This window comes from Bactrocera tryoni, chromosome 4, assembly GCF_016617805.1.
Source record: "Bactrocera tryoni isolate S06 chromosome 4, CSIRO_BtryS06_freeze2, whole genome shotgun sequence".
Classification (NCBI taxonomy): domain Eukaryota; kingdom Metazoa; phylum Arthropoda; class Insecta; order Diptera; family Tephritidae; genus Bactrocera; species Bactrocera tryoni.
In genome coordinates this window covers 46,683,790-46,707,579 of record NC_052502.1, presented here as the reverse complement: position 1 = coordinate 46,707,579, position 23,790 = coordinate 46,683,790, and the positions used below count along the sequence as shown (strand labels likewise).

The 23,790-nt window shown below is 38.4% G+C and overlaps 3 protein-coding genes across 3 annotated transcripts; 2 read left to right on the top strand and 1 right to left on the bottom strand.

Moving 5' to 3' along the window:
• Window positions 1-595: 595 nt before the first annotated feature.
• Window positions 596-1,748, top strand: LOC120774582 (putative uncharacterized protein DDB_G0282129). The gene is made up of 2 exons (XM_040104315.1): window positions 596-619; window positions 774-1,748. Exons 1-2 carry the CDS (start codon window positions 596-598, stop codon window positions 1,746-1,748), a joined length of 999 nt encoding a protein of 332 aa, XP_039960249.1.
• Window positions 1,749-6,168: 4,420 nt separating this feature from the next.
• On the bottom strand, window positions 6,169-9,219 carry LOC120774581. Its single transcript, XM_040104314.1, has 2 exons — window positions 9,156-9,219; window positions 6,169-6,968 (listed from the first exon to the last, which is right to left on the bottom strand). Exons 1-2 carry the CDS (start codon window positions 9,217-9,219, stop codon window positions 6,184-6,186), a joined length of 849 nt encoding a protein of 282 aa, XP_039960248.1. The 3' UTR covers window positions 6,169-6,183.
• A 10,717-nt stretch (window positions 9,220-19,936) lies between these two features.
• LOC120774580 (probable serine/threonine-protein kinase kinX) lies at window positions 19,937-22,378 on the top strand. Its single transcript, XM_040104313.1, has 2 exons — window positions 19,937-20,069; window positions 20,133-22,378. Exons 1-2 carry the CDS (start codon window positions 19,937-19,939, stop codon window positions 22,376-22,378), a joined length of 2,379 nt encoding a protein of 792 aa, XP_039960247.1.
• Window positions 22,379-23,790: the final 1,412 nt, after the last annotated feature.

Below are 23,790 nucleotides of genomic sequence, written 5' to 3'. Positions count from 1 at the left end.
GAAGTTTTATTTAGGGGAGCAGCTCATACTAAATTATTCTCTGCCAAACTCATCAACCTAATAGTTAAGCCTGGCTGATTTGACGAAACCAAACTTTCTTATTATTGACTTCTAAGAAATGTGTAGCCGCTTGGCCTGCCCTTATTCAGTAAACAAAATTTGAATTCTTCTTTGACGCGTATTCAAATAAACTCAGTCTTGTCAGCAATCACAAAACCGCCTGACATTTTTTTAGTACAAATTATTATTGCAATATTGCGTAAATCGATCACAAACTACTAAAAGAAATTCTTGAATATATTTGAAGTTCCGGTGTCTGAGACGGATTGTGATTAGAAGCTTCTCCTCTTATTCCATCGGATACCGCATTGGCACTCGTAAACCTGAAATTCCCAAATAACCCTTCAATAGATTCTTATAAAATTGACGATTTTATGGAAACATGCTCAAACAAGCTTCCTTTTTTTTGATATATAATTTGGATTTTTACAAAACTGTAATTTTAAAAATTATTAATCAATCGAAAGAGAGTTTGCGCTTTGTTTTAAGTCGTCCTAAAAGTCGAGTTATTTTTTTCATTATAACAAAAATTAAAATGAGTACTCTTACATCAAGTTCCGTGAATCTTCAATTTTTCCATATCTATTGTGAATGCTTATTTTGAAGAGAAACGGAGCTCCGCGGAGTAAAGCTGAAATGCACAACTAGTAGTCTACACACAGGCTCCACCTAAATCACGCACTAGTTTGAAGGCACATGTAACATACTTTTAGGAGCTAACTTTTTCTGTACCTACATGTATTACAGACATGGTTCTCCGCTGGCCATTCAACGTGAATACAACCCAACAAATACCATTGGAGCAGTGGCAAAGCCAACAGCAATATCAGCAACAAAGAGACCAACAACAACCAACGCAGCAAATGCTTTACACATCACAGCAGCGGCAACAAATGCAGCATATGCAAAGACAACAACAACGTCTGGCTACTGAAGTCACGGACTTGCGAAAGCCAAACAACTACAATACCAACAACAATAATATTAACTACAATAACATACCACCACCACAACAACAACAAGCAGCTCAGTTGCCAACACAATTTAATACCAGACAACCGAATAGCTACCCCTACTACTATAGCAATTACAATAGAGTGCCACAAATGCAAGGACAAATGCCGAGGCAGTTGCCAGCTAACTACTCTTATCCCCAGTATGGTGTTGCGGCTAAAAATTCGAGCACTGAACAGTTCGAGAAGTTCGATCCGTCTCAGCGAAATGCGCGCACATTTGGACTCATCAGCGACTTTATCAATAGCCTTACGTCGTCACCTTGCGTCAATCCTTGTACTATTGAAGCATACAGTCAGAATCGTTGTTGTATAGTTGTTGTTAACCCCGACCCACCTGTTTGCTGTCAATATCCGATGCCGCGTCCACAACCTCCCGTAATGCCACCTATCCCCATGCCACCACCGCCGCAGCCACCGATGTACCCACCCAGACCGCCGATCAGCTGTTGCAGCGCCTGCAGCTACGGCTACTTCGGCCCACCACCTTGTGGCTATTATGGTGGCAGTGGTGTAATAAGAAGAGGCGGTGGACTTTTCGGGAGCGGTGGACTTTTTGGTGGCGGTGGTTTTATTGGTAGTAATCCAGGCGGTTTATATCTCGGTGGTAATTTAGGTAATCTAGGTGGAGGACAATTTTCCCTCTCTGTACCACAGACGTCAATATTTGGATAACTTTAAAAGTTAATGTTTTAGTAGCTTTTTTAAGATATTATATTAAGTCCTTAACTAATAAAAAGTTGTTATAAGTGTACCGATTATTCCCTGAAACTGGAAATTACTGAAATGTAAGCAGTGAGCCCGAAGGCTATCAATCAAAGAAAGTACAAGTCGAAGGCTCGTGAGTTCATAAAGCGTTAATGAGAAATTTTGTATTATATAAAAATAATATTTTTATTGGCGGACGGTCCTTATTTTATCAAACTGGTTTACGGAACTGGAATGAGTCCGGAGTGATATCGGGTCAAAAACTGTCACATGCCACATATCCACGTCATGGACGATGCTGAAAACATAAAGGAGGCGACAGACTTCTAGCGACAGCTGTCAAATATTGAAATACACACGCTTTTATGGACAGAGTTATGTAGTCGTGCAGCTGTCTAAATAACTGTGTCTAGCCGCTGAACCCTATTTTCGACGGTTTTCAAGCGTAAATCGGCCGATACTGCTACAATTTCACGGTCGATATTTGTACAAAGTTCATCAAGTGTCGCTGGCTCGTTGGCATAGACCATTGACTTGACGTAGCCCCACAGGAAATAGTCTAACGACGACAAAGCGCACGACCGTGGCGCCAATTGACTAGGACAAGTCGTGAGATAACACGTTCACCAAACTTGGTTTTCAATAAATTTTGACATTCGCTGTGTGATTTTGGCGCCGTCCTGTCGGAACCACATTGTCCAAGTCCGTATCATCCGATCGGGCCAACAATATTCGGTTATCATTGAGTGGTAGCGATTTCCATTCACAGTAACGTGCCGGTCTTTATCAGCAAGGAAGAAGTACGGCCCAATGACGCCATAAACCGCACCAAACCGTAATTTTTTCTGGATGCAATGGTGACTCATGGAGTAGGTGTGGATTGCTGCCTCACCAATAATGTATATTCTGCATATTGAAGAAGCTATTTAGCCACAAATGAGGCTCATCGCTGAAGATGATTTTCGGTGAAAATCCAGGTCATTTTCAAATTGTTGCTCAGACCAATTCACGAACATACGACGATTCAGGTGGTCAAGTGGCTTCAGTTCTTGCGTCTATTCGATTTTGTAAGGATGTAGGCCAAAATCTTTTCGCAAAATTTGCCACAACGATGTCACAGAGATGTCCAACGCGTGCGAAAAACGTGTGAGAGACTGATTTGGGTCTTCTTTAATTGATGCGCTAGCGGCAGCAATATTCTCGACACTACGGATAGTTTTTTGTCCCACCGGCACGGGAACTGTGGACTCAAATTTTTTCACTAGACGCACAATTGTTGATATGATAGGATGATTATGACGATCATAAAATCACTCCGAATTTCTGTAGAATATTTTAATAATTTCGACTCATTGTTGGATCGTATATCTTACCATTATAAAATAACAAACTTTACTGAAGAAAAGTGTCAATAGAACGGGAAAAACATGACGTCGTTTGCTGTCTCTATCGGTCTACTTTTGTAGCGTCCCTATTGAAAAACCCGTTATTACCCTGAACCGAGCATGCTCAATAAAAATTGTTGATCCTTGCTAAAGCACTAAACGAATGTTCTCCACTTGAAACAGAAACAGTTAAAGTGCAAAATATTCTCAAAGCGGTGCAAATATTTGGAAAAAATCTTACTATATTTCTATCATTAGCGGCATTCAATAAGTTGTATGGAGTAAAATTCACATAGTAAATGTGTTTGTGCTGAAAAGCTTCATTTTACTACTTATCAGATTCTAAACGATTTCTTTTGTACTCAAATTCTCCTTTACTGCAACTTTCATCCACTTACTCATGTAAATCGTTTTCAGTTTGTTCGTCCCGACATGCTCTAATTTTTTTTTTCCAGCAATTGCAAATCCATAAGAAAGCTTTCTATATTTCTAAATTCCAGCGTAGATGCTGGCATTGATATCTTAAAGCACTAAGTTTCTTTCATTGATTAACTTATACTAACAGGTCAATGGAAAAGTCAGTTGAAAATCCCTTCTTTAAGGAGTATTCTGGTCTAGAAGCATGCATTTTAGGTAGGTAATTTTTAAAGTGTCTTAAAAAAAAGGCAGTAAATATTTTTAGTATCCATTTTTTTATTAGTTATTTGTAAATTTTAGAAGAGTACAGAAAAAATTAAAAACTAAAAAAAGTAAAAAATTTCAAAAATTTTGAGCTGACGAAGTGGGGGGTCTCTAAAAATTTCCACGTGATCATACCCATGATTTCAACCCTCCTAGTTATCTGAAATCAAAAAAAAAGATTATTAATCTAGAATAATGTCGCAACAACGGAAAAGTGGGAACAAATTTTTTTCACAAAATGGCGACTGCCTGAAAAAAAAGTTTTTTTGGATCACTTTTTTTGACTATTTCGAATTTTTTAAAAATAATAAAAAGAAAAATTTGGGGATGGGGCTAGTTCCAACCATAGACAAGCCTATAAAGAAGGCTCTATAAAATTTTCAAGTAAATCGGTCCAGTAGAACCTGAGAAATCGTGGGTATCGTTTCGAAAAAGTCGGTTTTGAGAAAAACGCGTTTAAAGTTTCGCGTAAAGTCTTTTGTTCGATTAGTTCCGGCCGAACCAGTTTGGACGCCGGGTCAGAAAAATGCCTATATCTCCCAAAATAATTTCAATTTTGAAAAATCCTCTTGTACACATATTCTTGAATAGTTAAACTTTGAAAATAAAAAAAAAATTATATTTTTTTTAAATTTCTAGACTAGAATACCCCCTTAAGGACCAGCAATAATTTGCCATCGTCATCCCATCAATATTGATATCTTTCTTCGAGCACTTTTAGATATTAGTTCAAACGCTCTCCCCGTTTCTTACTAATATTTATGAAGGCCAAATTTGCTCATATATTTCAAAATTCCATCATAGTCTCAACGAATTTCTTCCGTAAGGATGTGTTTTTTAACTTCTTTCAAAGTGATTATCAATCCCTAAAGATATTTTGGATATTATGGATTTTAGAATTTTTCAAGCCACTGAAAATATCGAAACATTTTTGGACGACACCATTCGAACGAATCGACTCCAATAAAATTCAGCGCGAGGGCACCACAGGGTGGAAGAACTGCATACCAAGGGTAATATTACATATTATTTTTATGTTGGATGCTATATTATGCGCTTTCATATTTACTGTTAATATTACTACCGTTGTTGTAGCCCTGTCCACGGCAATATTCCAATATTTTGCAAATTAAAGCTTCAATTGTTTTGCTGGGCGTTCCTTTTTCGGTAATCTCAACAATTCACATAATTTTTGGAAAAATACGGACCTCTTCGGGCCCAAGAGTCTGTGTTACGATTCCTATTTTTGGAAGGCACACATTGAATAAAATAGCGTTGAAGTACCGCATACAATGACACTTCTTCTTCGATGGTGATCGTAAGAAATTGACTTAACGAGTTTTTAAATGGTCCGCACTGATGAACCACTTCAAGGTGCTCCGAAAACGGCTACGCCCAACTGGTAAAGTGACAAAAATCTGAGATCTCTGGTTGACCGACAGCCGATTGAAGGTGACTAAGATAGTACTATCTCAAAAGGCCGCGTGGATTATATTCTTCATTAAATATTGGTAGCATATGAAAGCTGTCGGCTCGATAGTTACCGGTTGCTTTCAATTGGCTGGCAGGTTCTGGAACGCCTCAAATTCTATTAACCACTTTCCTTGAAACAAAAAGAAGAATTGTTCAGTAAACTAAGTATAGAAAAGAAAAGAAGAGAAACATGAAAAGTAGTGCAATAGCAAAGACTCGAACGCGAAAAAATTCCCACAGCATAAGCCATATGGTCACTTTCCATTGAAATGCTTACACTCCGACAGAAAATCGCGAACAAGAACGCCAATGTGTACAAACTTCTTATCACCGAGTTGACGCCAAGCAAAGTCATAGCCAAGGCCATCAAAGAAGCGGGAAAGTGCTGCGAATGCGTGGAATGTATGCAAAGTGTGCGATATCAGTCATTTAAGCGCCATTGTTGTGTGCGGATTGAACAGATTACTGCAAGTAGAGCAAGTAAAGCTGAAGTAACACCGCGTGAAAAAGGCGCAATGAAACAAAAAGCTACTCTTCTCGGCTACATAAGCTCAACAGCGCAGAGCAAAACAATGGGAAAGCAACGGCAAGTTGCTGATAAGTCGTGAACACATTAAGTCATTGCATCTACACATACACAGAGGTGTATAAGTCTTAGCAAGGAAACGTGCAAAATATGCAAAAATTTAAATAATAGGAACTCTTGTAAATTACCAAATCTCCTTAGGAAATAAATACCGAAAAATCCTCAGATATATTTTAATTTATTTATTTTGTTTGATATACACACACTCTTGTACATATGTATATTCAGTCTAATCGTCTAATATGAACCATGGCCTCTTAAAATCCTCAAATACCGCTCATTGGTGGTAGCGACGTGCTGATTGCTTCACATGTTTACGTCCACCCTTGCGAACGGAATGCACTACTTGTGGTGTGTCTTTGGCTGCGTAGAGGAACAAGGGAATCTCTTCGACACCCGTTTGGAATTGCGAGGCACGCACAAGGCTCGGGCGTGCAAGGTCATCGGCTGCCAAGCGACGCACTGACTGTACGTCCGCTGTTGCAATTTTGGTCTTATCCACGGACAGATTTTCCAACAATTGATCGACATCCTCTTCGGCCACATTCAAAGGTTCATCCTCTGGGTTGGGCTCTTCATTAACAACAGCAACTGGTTTATCTTCAGCATCGGCTTCAACATCACCCTCTTGTGCTTGATTGAGCAGGCCTTCGATACTCTCCAAATTGGCTAGACCGTTCAGTTCGAGTTGTTGATGCAATTCGTTGGGTATAGCAATGGCTTGTACATCGGGATGTCCCGAGATACCGTTTGGCGTGGGAATGAATTGTACGTTGGCTGGAATTTCAGATGTTGGATACACGGGCACTAATTCGCCTTCATTTTCATCACTTGATCTCAACAAAATCAAAGAGATTGGTACGATTTTCTTGAATTTCAACAACACCAACTTCTTGATGGCCACGGCGCCGGGGAAGACACGTGCCTGTGCGTGCGAAAGTGCGCGCTGTGTATTTGGATGTGGGTGACGGCCGGCAACATTACTTTCATCAGACGAGTAGTCATCATCCTCATCACCGTTCACTTGCACGTATCGGCTTTGGTGGCGTGGAACATGGCGGGCTATATGGGCGAAGAAGAAAATGAGATGATTAAAATTTTGAGTGCTTGAGAATTTTACAGAGCTAGTATGGCTTATCATTTTAAAGAGAGAGTTTTATAAGATTAAAGAGTTTTTTGTATTTATGAAAGTTTCAGTTTTTGCTCCTGATATTATCTGCGCCATAGTGTTAAAGTTATGAGACGTTCGCTGTACCACTTAACGGGCTCTGAATTCGACATTATATAAATTGTATTAACCTTGTGCTGCTTGGCAAGCAACGATAATCCTTCAAGTATATTTTAGTCACTGGAACCCTATCATGAATTACAGCAGCCGTTCGGAATCGGCTTAAGACTCAATAGTCTGTCCGAATACCTTCGAATTCCCAAATATTGCAGTGGAAGTTTATCTAATTCTATAGAATTCAGGGACAGCAAACGACATCATTTTTTTCCGCTCTTCCGACATTTCTCTTCAGTAAAGTTTACAATTTCATATTGAAAGGTCCAACAAGTCGAAATTATCAAAATTTAATTCCGAAATCCGGAGTCAGTGGTCTCAACTTTAAGAACGCCACGTCCAATTTATGGTCTCATAACCGTCCTGTCGGCTAAAAAATTTAGCGTCTAGTGGAAAAATTTGAATTCACAGTCACAGTACAAAATGTTTCCGTGCCAGTGAGATAAAGACGTGCCCTTAGTGTCGAGAATATTGTTACCGCTAGCGCATCAATTGAGGAAGACCCAAGTCAGTCCCTCACACGTCGTTCTCAAGCGTTAGGAATCTCTGTGAAAATAATCCGGATTTTCATAGGAAGATCATCTTCAGTGATGAGGCTCATTTCTGGCTAAATGGCTTCGTCAATATGCAAAATAAGTGTTACTGGTCAGGCATCAGTCCACACGTACACCATGAGTCACCATTGCATTCCGAAAAAAATACGGTTTGGTGCGGTTTATGGGCCGTACTACTTCCGTGATCATGAAAACCAGCACGTTACTGTAAATAGGAATAGCTACCACTCAATGATAACCGAATATATATATATATATGGCCCGAATTGGATGATATGGACTTGGACAATATGTGGTTCCAACAGAACGATTTATTGAAAACCAAGTTTGGTAAACGTGATATTTCACGAAATTACTCAGTCAATTGGCCGCCTCGTTCGTGCAATTTGACGTCGTTAAACTTGAGACTACATCAAGTCTGTGGTCCATACCAACTAGCCAGCTACGATTGATGAACTTCGTACGACCGATTTATGCTTGAAAACCGTCGAAAGTTGGGTTCAACGGCTGGCCGCGTTGTTCATGCACATTAAGTCGAGTTCCACACATGATGGCACCGTATGTACTTTTACATCAATAAAGAATTTCATTGATACCCCAAACCGTTTTTGCTTCATTTATTATTTCTCTAAGCAACTGGGTCTGAGTAATCATAACAATGAAAGTTGTAAACGAAAGGATTAAAATTTGTCCGAAGTCATGCCTTCGTTTTTGAGATATCAATCTAAAAATTGCTACACATCTTTTTCTACTAAAGTAGTTGCAATATACTATAGCATATAGCTGCCCTACAAACTGGCCGATCAAAAAATAGTTCTGATAGAGCAAGCTTTTTTATTTGTCAAGAATTCTTCACAAAATTTGGCGCAGATTATTGTCCAAAGCAATACGAGTATTTATCCGAATGAATTCTTGAGATCATGCTACTGTCATATAAACGGTCAAAGTCAAAATAAGATGAAGATTCATTTGACCAATTCTTACGTTATTAGATTTAGTTAGTTTAGTTGTTATAAAAAATGTGCCTATGAAGAGAGCTTCGATGTTGCCGCTGTTTATGTACTTTTTATTTTCTTTTCCTTAAACAACAACAATACAGAGTTTTACTATTTTCCACAAATTTTAGGCCGCCAATTTATTGATGTTTATTCAAATGAAATATTTTTCATCAAATTCACTTTGAATCACATTCAGAACATCAAGAAAGCTATCAAAATAATAGGCCCTATTTAGGCTTTTCGACAATTTCGGCTTAAAATTTGCATGATATTAACATTTCGATCCATAATACACAGAAGTAACAGTATTCAGTAAAACAAAATTCCATAAATAGGCGCGTGAATAAAATTACAAATTTAGTAAACTGAACTTTCTCCAAGTATACTCTTCTTCTCCACTGTATTTACGACTTACCTTGCACAAGGCAGACCAACGCCAACACAAGAAAAGCAATGCTCAAAACTGATTTTGGGTTCATTTTTTCGTTATTCGAATTTTTTAGTCACTAATTAAAGACTTGACAAGAAAGCGTTGTTTGTTATGTTTCTTCCTTAAAGCGCGACTACTAAATGCTTAGAGACACCAATACCCATAGACTTTTTATATGGGCAAATCAGAATCAAAGCGGAAAAAAATAAAATAAATATAAAGCAAAGAGATATTTGTTACTGTCTGGCAAATTGTTCTGAAATCTATTGCAGACAGATGAAATGGTCATTTAAAACATTAACTAATATAATATATACTCGTAGAGAGCTATAAAGACGCCAGTTATAAAGAAGAAAACTAAATAAAATAACAAAATGCAAAAGAAAGCATTTATTTGCCAGCTAAACTGTCTGTCTGTAAATCTACAGTTGGGGCTTCACAGTTCTGTTGAGTCGTTTAGTTTTACGTATGTATGTGTGTGTTCCGCTGATAGTTTCAGTTGCAAAGCAACAACAGAGCAACAGAAATATTAATAATTAGACATGAAATTTCTAAGGCGATGCCTTACATACAGACATATAAGAATCTACATATCAAGCTATCAAATGCGAGAATGCTGAAAGAAATTAGGGAAATGCTAATTTTTATACGCAAAATTGTGTTGATTTATGTGTCGGTGGAAAAATATGCAAAATGCGCGCTTAAAATGACAAAAGCAATGCTGTGAAACAAAACACCTTGTACCGTTGTGCAGTAAAGAATGGCACTTGCCAAATCTAGGTGTTGGCTGGCGCTCCAGCTTAAGTCGTTGACCAGCTTTAATGAGACAGTTGGCCCTGCAACAGCAGACGAAACTAGCGGAAACGCATATTTTGCGTTTCAACAGCGTAAAAGTGGCTGTTATCGGGAGTTGCCACTTACATACATACATTTTTCGCCAAGCACAAATGGCAACAGTGGCTACTTCTGCTAGGTAGCTGGGCATGAAAGTTGCAGTTGTGAAAGTCAACATATTGTCGCCAATAAATAATATAAGAACACATACATATTTATATACATACATACATATGTAACATATATGTATGTTTGTAAACATATGCACAAGCGATTATATGCGATAAAAGCGAACAAACCATAGACGATACGTAATTGGGTCAAGCGTTGACTCAAATACATAAAACACATGAAATTAACTTTTTACAAGAGAAACGTGGAAAATACCACTTAATTAAAAATTATACTACAAGAATAAATTATTGACCTAAAATAAGAGAAATTCGCATTAAAATTAGTTAAGCCATAGAATTTTGTGTGATTTTCGTATCTTTTTCGTTTCTGAAGAGAAGCACCGCTTAATTTATACACATCTGAATACACCCATAAGCATATGTTCATATAATTAATTATACCAAAAGTCAAACAAAGATTGCTTGATTTTACCGCTAAGTGTTCATGGTAGTAAGCACTATTCAGGCTAGTGATGCGCATAAATCAGCTACAGGGCTGAACAAATCAACAATTCTTCAATGTCACAAGTTCACATCACCAAGTGACTTTTTCAGCTAGCTAGCTCAGCACGAAGCTGCCCCCAGACCGGCACCTCGTGGGTGCGTAACAGAGCGCCACTTTCACACTTATGCGACTCGTTGGAGCTCGTCACCCTCCGGTGAAGTCAATTATTAAGTCATTAACACGTCAAAAAATAGTTAGTTTGGCAAAAGTTTTATTTCGGTCGCGCTTTCGGCCAAATCTTTAATTAGCACCCAACATAGTTGCATATTATCTGCGTTGAACGGAAAGAGATTTCGTGATTTGCAAAAGCATGCGAATACTCAATCAGTATTGATAGAAAATTATAAAATAAAATAAAAAAAATAAAAACAAGAAAAAGCATTAACTTCAGCCGTTCAAGTTTTCCTTATAAGAACTTAACTTTAAACGGTAGGTTTGCATGGTAACTAAATGATATGGTTTCGATCTGAAGAATTTTTTCGGAGATTGCACATAGAAAAAAGTTTTCCATGCGAGGACTTGAGTTTGATCGTTCGGTTTGTATGGCAGCTATATGCTAATAACTTATTATTGATAAAATACTGCGTTTTGAAGGGGGAAAATACAGTTGAAGCGGAAACTTGACTTGATGAGGAGAGTTTGGACACTGCCCAAGGAAATCAATCATCAAGGCTTGATATGCTAAGTTTAGGTAGACATGGTGAAATGAACACAATGTATTGGATGCCCAAAAGAGGTTGTTACCGACGAAAACATCAAAAGAGTCCACAGAATAAATTTGGATGACTGTAAAGTAAAACTGTTCGATATAGCAGGCACTCTAAAGATATCAACTGAATGTTTACATTGTATCTTCACGAATATTAGGGTATGAGACAGCTCTGTGCCGCGTGCGCCTAATTTTGAACAAAACCAACAAGGAGTTGATGATTCGGAGCAGTGGAGTTGTTCAAGCGTCGATATGTGACAATGGATGAAACATGAACCCATTGTTTCACTTCGAAGTCCAATCGACAATCATCCGAGCGGACTGCACACGATAAACCCGTTCTAAAGCGTGGATATCGCAACAGTCGGCTAAAAAGGTTATGACGTTTTTTTCTTGGGATGCGCATGGAATAATTTTTATTGACTACCTAGGAAAAGGAACCGTTTGTTGTATGAAATCAGCGGCATTTGGAGATCAAGAAAGTGCTGTTTACCGAGACAATGCACCGAGTCACAAGGTAGTGAAAGCGACGACAAAAATCACCATGTAACACTCTTGAAGAACTTTTCGTGACTTTAAATTGACCTTTTTTTGTATACACAGAGAGGGATATGTCTAAATCGATTCCGCTCGTCACGCTGACCATTTTTGGATATTTATATGCATAGTAAAAGGTCTCTGACGATTCCTTCTGTGTGTTCCGAATTTCGAGGCAAACTTTATATACCCTCTGCAGGGTATGAAAATCAAAAAGTACGTTGTACTGGTATTAAATAAACGTTTTTTGTGAAACTTAAATACTAATTTTTAATGGCAACAAGTAAAAAAAGATATTCAAGTATTGACAATTGCTTTTTACACATTTTGACTATCTTCGTACTTTGACTGTATCTTGAACCGATTTTCCTTTGTGTGCAGGTACATTATCGCGTAACAAAATTACTTTGCCGTGTCTTCTAGTCCATTCTGGTCGTTTTTCGATCAATGCATGATTCAAATTGATCATTTGTTGTCTGTAGCGACAGTTTCACCAGGCTTTGGAAGCTTATGATATACCAAACCTTTCGGGTACACACCAAACACAGAGCATTGCTATCGATCTGTTTTTGCAGGTTTTTTGATGTGGATTAACCCATGGTTTTCTCCGTTTCAGATAATCCATTTTTCTTTGTCAGTGACAATTCGATGCAAACCTGATTATCTTTCGTGTCTTTAAAGCAGCATTTCATATGTTTTTTTTTCGGATTTCCATTTGTCTTTCATTCAATTAATGTGGCACCCACTTTCCGCATCTTTGGATCTTGCCCATAGCTGCGGTCCGAAATTGTTTGTGGTGCAATAAATAGCATGTTGCCATTTGCTTTTGACTCGAAATATCATCTTCATCCAGTATTGCTTGCAGTTTGGCGTTTTTCATTTCTCACATCAAAATCATTATCTCTGAACCGTTGAAACCATGTTTTATATGTTGTCTGATAGAGCATGATCACCATATGCCTCGACAAGCATTCGATGCGTCTCTGCGGCACTTTCTTCAAATGGAAACAAAAAATTAATCCTTTCCGCAAATCATCACTTTTCGGTGCAAAATTTGATTCTTTCAACACAATGCAAAAAAATGACTACAAAGACACCTGGATATATTTTACATATACATAAACATATACTTGACAAATAGAATTGGTAGTGAGTAAATTTGGTTATTGTAGTTTTAGAGGTTTAGGAGAAAGGTCCATTGAAACAAGAACAGGGCGAAGTTACGTCCATTGTTTCAAAATTGTTTACCCACAGGTGCCTCTCGCTACTGCGATCCACTCTGACAAATTGCAATTCTATATTTTAAGTGCTTAGTAATTGCCTTTCATTCTTTCGTGGGAATGGCAGTGGTCCGATTTCGTCCATCTACGAACTCGTCCTCATTTTTTTCCAGGAACCCCGTTCACGAAGTTTTAATAAAATATGTCAATTATTACTCAAGTTACCGCTTGCACGGGCTGACAGTCACTCGGATCGAATTCTTTTCTTCATTCTGTTCAATTATATTTATATAATACCATGTCTATCTCGATTAGTTTTGTGTGATAAAACAACCCTTAGGTAACCAAAACTATTATGCTCTGTAGTAAGATGTTGCAAAAGTTTATTATATTATACATATATAGCATGGGATCGTGTTTATTGTGTCTATGGGGAGACCTAGACTCATTGGACTAACCTTACTCCATTACTAAAGTATACTTGCCCTTTATATTTCGGGATTCGAGAACAATAACGAGTATTAATCAACGAAAATGGCTTTATTGTTTTCCCAAAAACCCTCCATTAAAATCTTCACCCTTTTGCATGCATTTAAAGCAATCCTCGAAGCAATTGATTGAGGTATCTCCAAAACATGCCTTCTGAACGCATCAACCGCTTTTTCGGGTGTCGACAAACATTAACCTCTAGTTTATTTTTTCTGTACGTCCATAAAAAGAAACCATTCGGAGCCTTGTCATCACTATGCGAAGAATGACTCGTCAAATGTTTCAGACGATGTGTGAGAGCTAGCATTGGCATTGTGGAGAGCGTTCCTTTTGGTTTCCCTATTTCTTTAAAGACAACTGACACAAAAAATGTAGTGCATCCCTCAGTGTTTATTGTTCTGCGTTATCTATTGGCCAGATTGCGACACGTTCAGTTTTTCCGAAAAAAAAAACAGGAAGCCATTGGAAGTGCTTCGTTGTCGAACCACTTTTATTGTACTCGGTTTATCTTGAAACATCCATACAGTCAACCGCTCTTTACTTTCGGGCTCATACGCGTAAATCCACGATTCATCATCTGTCACAATGTCATAGACGTGTTTCGAAGCACCGCTCTCGTATTTTGTTAACATTACTCTCGAATAATCGGCCCGAGTCTTTTTTGAAACAAATTGTATGGGAACCAACGTGAACAAATTTTTGTTACAGTCAAATATTCACGCAATATTGAATGTATGTTCCATTAATGCCCATAGTTGTCACATGACGATCTTTTAATATCGGTTTACGCACAGCATCAATAGTTCCGTAACAACAAATGCTTTTGCAGACCTTTCCGAAATTCGATTTGGATTTATCTACGACGATTGAATTTACCGTACCATCGATAAACATTGGTCCTCAAAAAGTCAAAAAAATAGTTAATTTATTTGTGCACTCTTGATGAGTTAATCTACGTAGAAAGTTATAAAAAATAAGTATTCTATATAAGAGAGTAATTAAATTCCATTTTCTGGTCGGGAAGAATATTTTAAGTTACCGTAAACAACACAAATAGCGTTCGTATTTCAAAACGTTGTAGGCGTGTAAAACAACAAAAATGTTACACTTTACGATACAGTTGTGTGTGAGTTGCATAATTTTCTTAATATGCCTTTTATGTTTATGCATTAACCGATAACTACATATATAAATCAACCCGAAATTGAATTCTTATATTTGGTATTCGGGAGCTACTATCCGAATTTAGACAATTTTATCCATTTTTGACAATACAACATATCTTTGCCAGAAAATATGCTTTCTGGGTTCCAATAAGATTCCTCACATACTGCCAAATGCACAAGCCGTAAGGTCAACCGGATGTTTGAAAATCGTTATATTAGTTATATAGTTATATGCCAATAGTTATTAACCCATACATGCTATATATAGGCAACTGGATTTTCGAAAATCTTTATATTAGGTATAAAGAAGATAAAATTTTGACCGATTCTACTCAATTCGATATACCATTATCAGGAAAATATGCTATGAGAAATAGGCGTGGTTTTATCCAAATTATTATTTTTTCAATCCGTAATATAACATTTTCAGGATAGTATTATGTTCTGAATATGGTTATAATCGGTGGATGTGTCCAATTTGCTCCATATACATAGAGTGTGAAATCTAGCGTTTTTGGCGTATTTAAAATTTTCAAACCACAGGTGCCCCTACTTAATGCAATTTGTTGAAGTTTTTAGCTTAATTTGGAGCTTAGTTGGCTCTTTGTACGATTACAATTAATAGCGTTTTGTAGGCATGGCAACGTTCCGATTACACTCATCCAGACCACTGTTCTACCAATTCGACTAAGGTACAAACTGATATTTTAGCATAAAGTCACTGCTGGTAAAATATGTGTACGGCTTTCAATTTTGTAATTTCGCATACTTTGTCGCATAGTGTTAAGGGGGTATTCTGGTCTAGAAATTTAAAAAAATCTATTTTTTAAATTTTCAAAGTTAAACTATTCAACAATATGCGAACAAGAGGATTTTTCAAAATTTAAATTATTTTCGGAGATATAGGCGTTTTTCTGACCCGGCATCCAAACTGGTTCGGCCGGAACTAATCGAACAAAAGACTTTACGCGAAACTTTAAACGCGTTTTTCTCAAAACTGACTTTTTCGGAACGATACCCACGATTTCTCAGGTTCTACTGGACCGATTTACTTGAAAATTTTATAGAGCCTTCTTTATAGGCTTGTCTATGGTTGGAACTAGCCCCATCCCCAAATTTTTCTTTTTATTATTTTTAAAAAATTCGAAATAGTCAAAAAAAGTGATCCAAAAAAACTTTTTTTTCAGGCAGTCGCCATTTTTTTCCCCCAATTTTCCGTAGTTCCGGCCATTGTAACATTATTCTAGATTAACAATCTTTTTATACTCTCGCAACAAAATTGCTAAGGAGAGTATTATAGTTTTGTTCACATAACGGTTGTTTGTAAGTCCTAAAACTAAAAGAGTTAGATCTAGGGTTATATATACCAAAGTGATCAGGGTGACGAGTGGAGTTGAAATCCGGATGTCTGTCTGTCCGTCCGTCCGTCTGTCTGTCCGTCCGTCCGTGCAAGCTGTAACTTGAGTAAAAATTGAGATATCATGATGAAACTTGGTGCACGTATTTCTTGGCTCCATAAGAAGGTTAAGTTCGAAGATGGGCAAAATCGGCCCACTGCCACGGCCACAAAATAGCAAAAACCGAAAACCTATAAAGTGTCATAACTAAGCCATAAATAAAGATAATAAAGTGAAATTCGGCACAAAGGATCGCATTAAGGATGGGCATATTTGGACGTAATTATTTTGGAAAAGTGGGCGTAGCTCCGCCCCCTACTAAGTTTTTTGTACATATCTCGGAAACTACTAAAGCTATGTCAACCAAACTTTATAAAGTCGTTTCCTTCAGGCAAAAATGGAAGAAATCGTATAATAACCACCCCCACCTCCCATACAAAGGTTATGTTGAAAATCACTAAAAGTGCGATAACCGACTAACAAAAAACGTCAGAAGCTCTAAATTTTACGGAAGAAGTGGCAGAAGGAAGCTGCACCCAGGCTTTTTTAAAAATTGAAAATGGGCGTGGCGCCGCCCACTTATGGACCAAGAAGCATATCTCAGGAACTACTCCACCGATTTCAATGAAATTCGGTACATAATATTTTCTTAACACCCTGATGACATGTGCGAAATATGGGTGAAATCGGTTTACAACCACGCCTTCTTCCAATATAACGCTATTTTGAATTCCATCTGATGCATTCTCTGTATAATATATACATTAGGAACCAATGATGATAGCGGAATAAAACTTTACACAAATACGGTATTTGAAAAATATGTCAATGACGGATAATGATTATCACTTTATCATGCGAGAGTATAAAATGTTCGGTGACACCTGAACTTAACCCTTCTTTACTTGTTTGTTTTTGGTTTCAGATAACTAGGAGGGTTGAAATCATGGGTATGGTCACGTTGAAATTTTTAGAGACCCCCCACTTCGTCAGCTCATATTTTTTGAAATTTTTTACCTTTTTTAGTTTTTAATTTTTTTCTGTACTCTTCTAAAATGAACAAATAACTAATAAAAAATGGATAGTAAAAATATAAATTGCCTTTTGACACTTTAAAAATTACCTGACATTCAGGCTTCTAGACCAGAATACCCCCTTAAAGTTTACAATCATATACATATGTATATATGATATTATTCTTCCCATGTGTGAAAGTAAACAACATAACAGGAAATAAATTCAAAACATCAGATCAGATTAACTTTCATTAAATGGTTTATTTTCTTATTTGTAATGCAGATTAAAAAATGGCCTACAAATATATAATATACACTTATGCAAATGCACATATGTAGCACACACATACATGCACTTAGCAGTCAAATAAATTCACCTCTAAGCACTCTCCCTTTCGTTGAAATTCGCAGTGAACACTTTCCAACTGGTTTAGTTTGCAGAGGAAGTCCAAATGAAAGAAAGTTAAGCTCGTGAGGAAGGAGAAATTGTTGCTAGAAGTTAGTGAATAACTAATATACTCGTATTTGGTGTATATATTAAGTATACAGTTGTGATAGAACTGCCATGTTGGGCGGGCAGCAGAACTTTGAATGATGCTTTATTTTTTCGACCATCGGTCATCTCCATGCCAACAAAGTTCGCCAAAGTGTGAAAACTGGCCGCCCACCATCCATCATTTTCGCAGCTAATTTTGGACAATTGTATAATTAATGATATCTGAGCAAAGTATATATGTATGAGCATTTTAATGGCCCAATTAAATAGCGTACTATCCAATTTCTATTTTCCACAAATGATATTATGTAAATTAAGAAGCACTTTAGGCAACAAATTTTTGTTTGCTTATTTTAAACACACTTTGGCTACTTATTTGGGAAGTTGAGTGACACGGCTATACAGAAATTCAGTTTCTAACTTCTGTATTTAATACAAAATATTATATGAAAAATCTTAACCCTCTTATTTGTGGTGCAGTTTTCGAAGCTCTTTCGAAAATGTCATTATTTATAATTTTTGGTCATCCCATGACTCACATAGGCATGGAACCTAGTATAGTTGCAGTCGCTTTCCGGCAGTTACCACTTCTACTGCCTCCCTGCTTCTAAGGACATTCCCTGCCGTAATGCGTTAAGAGATTATTTCCTTAAATGCCGCCTGGTTCTCTTGGTATATAATCTTTCTTTAATTGTTTCTACTATTTTTGATGCTTGAAGTGTCGCCGGAGATCTAGCTCTGAGTAATTCTTACAACCTACGCTATTTTCTCGAACCTTTTGTATAAAATGACGGATTTAGGTATCATGATCACCCTCTAGTCTTTCGTCGGCATATCAGAATTTCGTCTTTCGAGAACCCGTAGTGCATTCTCCGGCTTTACCGCGCGGCGTATGATTCACTTTTGGAATGGTCGGTATGCAGCTAGTGCCCACTACCTCCAGAACGGCTTCCTCCTACATGCTTTGTAGGTTTAAGGCCGCACCATCGATAGTTGGCATAGACGTACGCTGGCCGCATTTAATTTTTACTAAGAGCGCAATTAACAACATCAGCTCCACCGATTTCCACTGCTCTTGACTCATTTGGTTGTTCCGGTCAATGGGTGCTTTTTGGATATCCTTTTGGCTGCCCTGCCGCCCTGGATGCGGAGAGTTTCTACAGATCAAGCCTGAAGTTTGGGTTTAAAACGTTGACCTTTCTCTTCGGTCGCTTAGCTGGGCCGAATGGTTTTTCCCCAATATATAGCTGCTTCTTGCTGCAATCCCTTACTCGATCCGGATTGCGAATCTCGGAGCCATCGACACACACAGAAACATATGAGAGACATAAAATTGACAACATTAAACTCGTCAATCAATTTCACGAGGTTTTTGAATATTTTTTCTCGGAGCTGAGTGCTCATCATTGTCTAGATTTAGCAACTTTGAATATTCCTTTAAAGAAATAATAGTAATTTCATTAGAGAATCCGCAGATGAGTTTACAGAATAACTCAGGGGTAAGATAAAGATAGATTTTGGCATCTCATTTTGCTAGTTCTTCCGTATCTGATTTTTTCTTAACCGATTTCAAATACACTTCATAAGTTTCTAGCCATAACTAGTTACAGAACCAGTATACGAGTACAGAACAGCATTTCTTTACTCCGTCGTATATTTTGCGTCCTTATTATTCTACATTGTGTTTTACATCAGCCTTCAAAAATCCGATTATAAATGTCCACCAGAGGGTTAAGGCCACTTCAACTTAAATAACTAACAGACTCACACACACATCAAGCACAGAACACTCTTAGCAACGTTACAATGTGGGAAAAAGCGAGGTACCCACTCGCAAATTCTCCGCTATGTAACATAATTAAGGGAAGACGTTGTAAACAAGTTGGCGAACACGGAAACACACGGAAAGCTGCGAATCAACGCCAACAGCGAAATTGCGCTGACAGTGCCCGCAACAACAACACTGTTGAGCGTCACATAAAAAGCTCATGTTGATGCGAGCGTTCGACCAGTTGGTGAAAAGTTGCGATTGTCAAAAGAAGTGTTAGGCGATATTACGAAGTTGAGACTTGGCTTTCAAGTGAGATTATTGGAATACCTGTTTTATTTACAAAAAAGTGAAATAGTTTGACTTTATTGAGTTTAAACGCAGTAGAAAGTGTTTATCTTGTGGTGATCCACCAGCTTAGAGGATTGGCCTGATAGAGCCTTCAACTCAATAAACATGTTCGCCAAGTACACAATTTTCGCCGTAATGGCTTCGGCGCTAGTTATGAGCGTCATGGCAGCCGAAATGAAAATGGAAGCTCGGATGGAAGATTCCACTGAGTCACCTGTTGCCGACCTTGCGGTTATTGGTGAGTAACTTATGCTGTTCAATTAGAAATTATGGACATCAAAAAGAGAATATATATTCACAGACACTGAACTCAAAACATCAACTGAACGTCCACCAGCCGCCTTGAAAAGTGAACAGTCACAAAATGTCCAGCCTCATACCGTCGCAGACTTTATAATTCATCCTTTGATCGCTTTCAAACCTCGTGCCCCAGAAGAAGATGTGGCTGGTAAGCAAGCCGATGGCGCTTCGCCAACGACACCTTCACCCTGGACACTGTTCGGCTTCAATGCCGGTCAAGGCTTGGGTTCACAGGTCTCGTCTTCAGTGTCGAATCTGGCTGGGTCCGTTAGTGGTTGGTTAACCGATCGCATACAATTACCTGGTTTGGTAGATTCCCCTGTACGTGAGTCCACCACGACCAGCACGACTACTTCAACCACCACAACACAACGTCCTGATGTGGTGGTCCGTGTACAGCACAGAGGTTCGACTCGTCGACCACTTATTGCAATCACGAATGACAATCGCCCGCAACGTTTTCATAACAACAACAATGTGAACTTCGAATCGGATGAAGAGGATGATGAAGATTTCGATGATGTTGAGTTTGAGCAAGTCAACAAAAAGAAGAACAAACGTAGAAACAACAAAAATCAGCAAACCAAACGAAAACCAATTCGTGACCAAGAAGATCTCGATGATGTGGAAGAGGAATTGGAAGACATTCGTCCAGTGCGTCGTCCACAACAAAAGCGGCCCCAACAAAAGCGCCGTCGCCGTCCAGTCGTAATTGATGATTTCTCCGATGAAGAAGAGGATGATGACGATGAAGCATCAGCTGAACATGACAATGACGATGACGAAGAACTGGAAGATGATGCAAATGTAGAGGTTGAAGAAGAAGATGACAATGTGCAACAATCAAGCGTACGCCGTACGCAAAACAACAACAAACGCCGTCTTCAGCAACAACAACGACGTCGCCTAAATGTTGGCAACCAACGCTTCATTGTGCGTCGCGTACCAAAACCCATTGAAAGCGAAGAGGTTGAAGAAGATGATGTTGACCAGAAATTCTACTTTCGCAGCCAGAACGGACGTCCCTCAACCAAACGTTCTCAAAGTGAAGCAAATTTTTTTCAACGCGGCCAGGAAAATATAATAAACCAGCTACGTCAGCTGACCGGCGGTCGTACACCCGCAGAGGTTGGCGCCTTAGTACGTAAGTCCACAAAGCAGTCGGGCAACAAGCAAAACCGGCGGCAACCGACCACTCTCTTTGTAAATCGCAATGGACAAACTGTCTACTTGGCGCCTGCACTTTTGAATGCTGATGATCTCCAATTGATCAACCCTCAAGTGCAACAACTTAAACAAAGTGCTACGAAATTTCCACAACCGCCTTTGAGTGTGCCAGTTAAACGCAAAAATGCACCCACCCAATACATAACCATCCCTTGGTCACAATTGGGCATCGCACCACCCGATCAATTGCACTCGGTAACCGAAGGTATTCAAACCCAACCACTTATTCTCAACATACCAGCCAGCGCCCTGCAAACAATGCAGAACCAAAGCTTGAAACGTAAGAAGCAACCAGTCATCACCGCCGAAGCTGTGCCTCTCCTAGCTGAAGCTTCCATAATGGATGTGTTCAAACCACCAAAAATACCACATGATCGTCACACTACCGACTCGGCAACTCAAACCACTGCTGGCAGGCCCGTCATCATTGCGTCTCAAGTAAAGCCAAGCGCTGACAACACTGCCACACATACCATCCTGCCACAACGCATACGCCCTGGCACTATCGTAGAGAAGGCTCCCAACAGCGCTGATAGTGCCCAAGAAAATTCCGACGAAGAAGTTGCACCAGAATCTGTGCGCAATATGGAAAGTGAATACATGCCAGGTCTGACACGTCACGTGAAACCCGCTTTTGCCGAATCGCGTTATGTCTACGGCTCCAACGCTTCACCCTACCTGGAGTTGTTGAAACAGCATGGTCGCTACGCGTTCCGCAGAGCCGGACGTGAACTCGAATTACCCGAAGCTAGCGAATCGAACTCCAACAGCCAAGTGCAGCCCGCAAACGGTGAACAATTGATACCAGTGCAAATCATTAGCGAACCAGAAGTGACTGCACAACCGCAACAGGAAGATACGGCGGCGCTCCCACTTGTGGAGGCGCAACCGCAAACGAAATCGGAAGGCGTACAAGCTGAACCGGTTGTTGAAGTGCAACAGCAGTCGGCAGGGGATGCTTTGCCCGCGAATGTGCCAGTGTTGGAGAATAAGAGTAACGAACCTGTGGAGGCTGCGTAAGGGGTTGGGCGGTCGAAAGACTAATTTAACTAGGGCATTAAATAATTATAAGTTAATTGATAGTTTATAATTTATTGCGACAATAAAACCGATAAAATATTTATTTAATAAAATACAGTGCAAACATTATGCTGTTGTTTTTTTTGATGAAAATGGGAACTACATACATATATACATAAGTATATGTGCAATATATATGAATCGTGGCTTTTTGGTTAATACTTTGAAATCCTCTTTTCGAAGATGATTGAAAAATTAACGAAAGCCAATTAACCAATTTTCTCGGAATTGAAGCTTTCTCTTCACTAAATTCACCTCTTCGCAAAGATTCATAATTTTAAAGTTAAAATGATTTCTCCATTTCTCGAAATTTGCGATTTCTAAAACATCACTATTTTAAATGATTAAACTTTCTTTATATATACCATATTATATAAAAATTTATTTAGTATTATTATATCCTCTTAAAGCTTCAATAAAAATATCTTTTTAGTCTTTAACCAACACTTCTTCGCTTCTCTTTTGTAGTTTTTTACCTTAGTTAGATAAAATCAAAAGATTCTTTTTGATTCACCTACTAACCCCATTCAAGTTTATTGCCTTCAAATTATTAGAATTGCAAAAAACAGTCTTTAAATTAATGCATAAGTTTCTAAAAACACCAAAATCTTATACTACGTTGTCTTTAGCCCGCATTTGGCACTCAATCTCACCATAACTTGGAATAATTAATTAATACATATTCGCCGGTCAGCCATGTTCGAGCGGCAATCATCATCATCAGAACATCAACAACCAGCTTGCTAGCGGCGCCCACTAAGCGTTTTTATTGTTGGCTACATATGTATCGGCGTTTATCTGATTACCATACTATACTCAAGTTTCCTACTTAAGTAGGTATGTAAATATTTTACTAATTTTGCGCAGGTTAACTGAGTTCAAGTGGCTAGAGTGTTGTTGGGAGCAGGCTTTATTTTGAGTTTGACACGCTTCACATAACCTGTTCGTTATGAAAATAAGACGCGAATTTACCGTTATCCCCGATAGGTATTAATCGCCTCAAAGTATTTGGAGCAGACGCGCATGTTGTGAAGAGGACTCAAAGGCGGCGTTTCTAAATGCATATTTATGTAAATTAGACGAAGAATAACGAGTGAAATATCGGTGAAAATTTAGCGCCGTTCTTCTTCTAACTTCTTTACTCTGCTTATATCTCTCTTTCTAACTAATACTTCTCTGAGACTTCTTCAGATACATTTAAGTCAGGTTGGGTAAATTGGTAAAAGCTGATTGGTTAGCCTAAAATTTCTAAATAACTACTTGTTTTTGGTTTTTCTACAAATTAGCTATGCTAAAGTATTTAAATTAGCATAAAATAGTAGCTTTCTACATTAATCACATTCTTAGCGTTA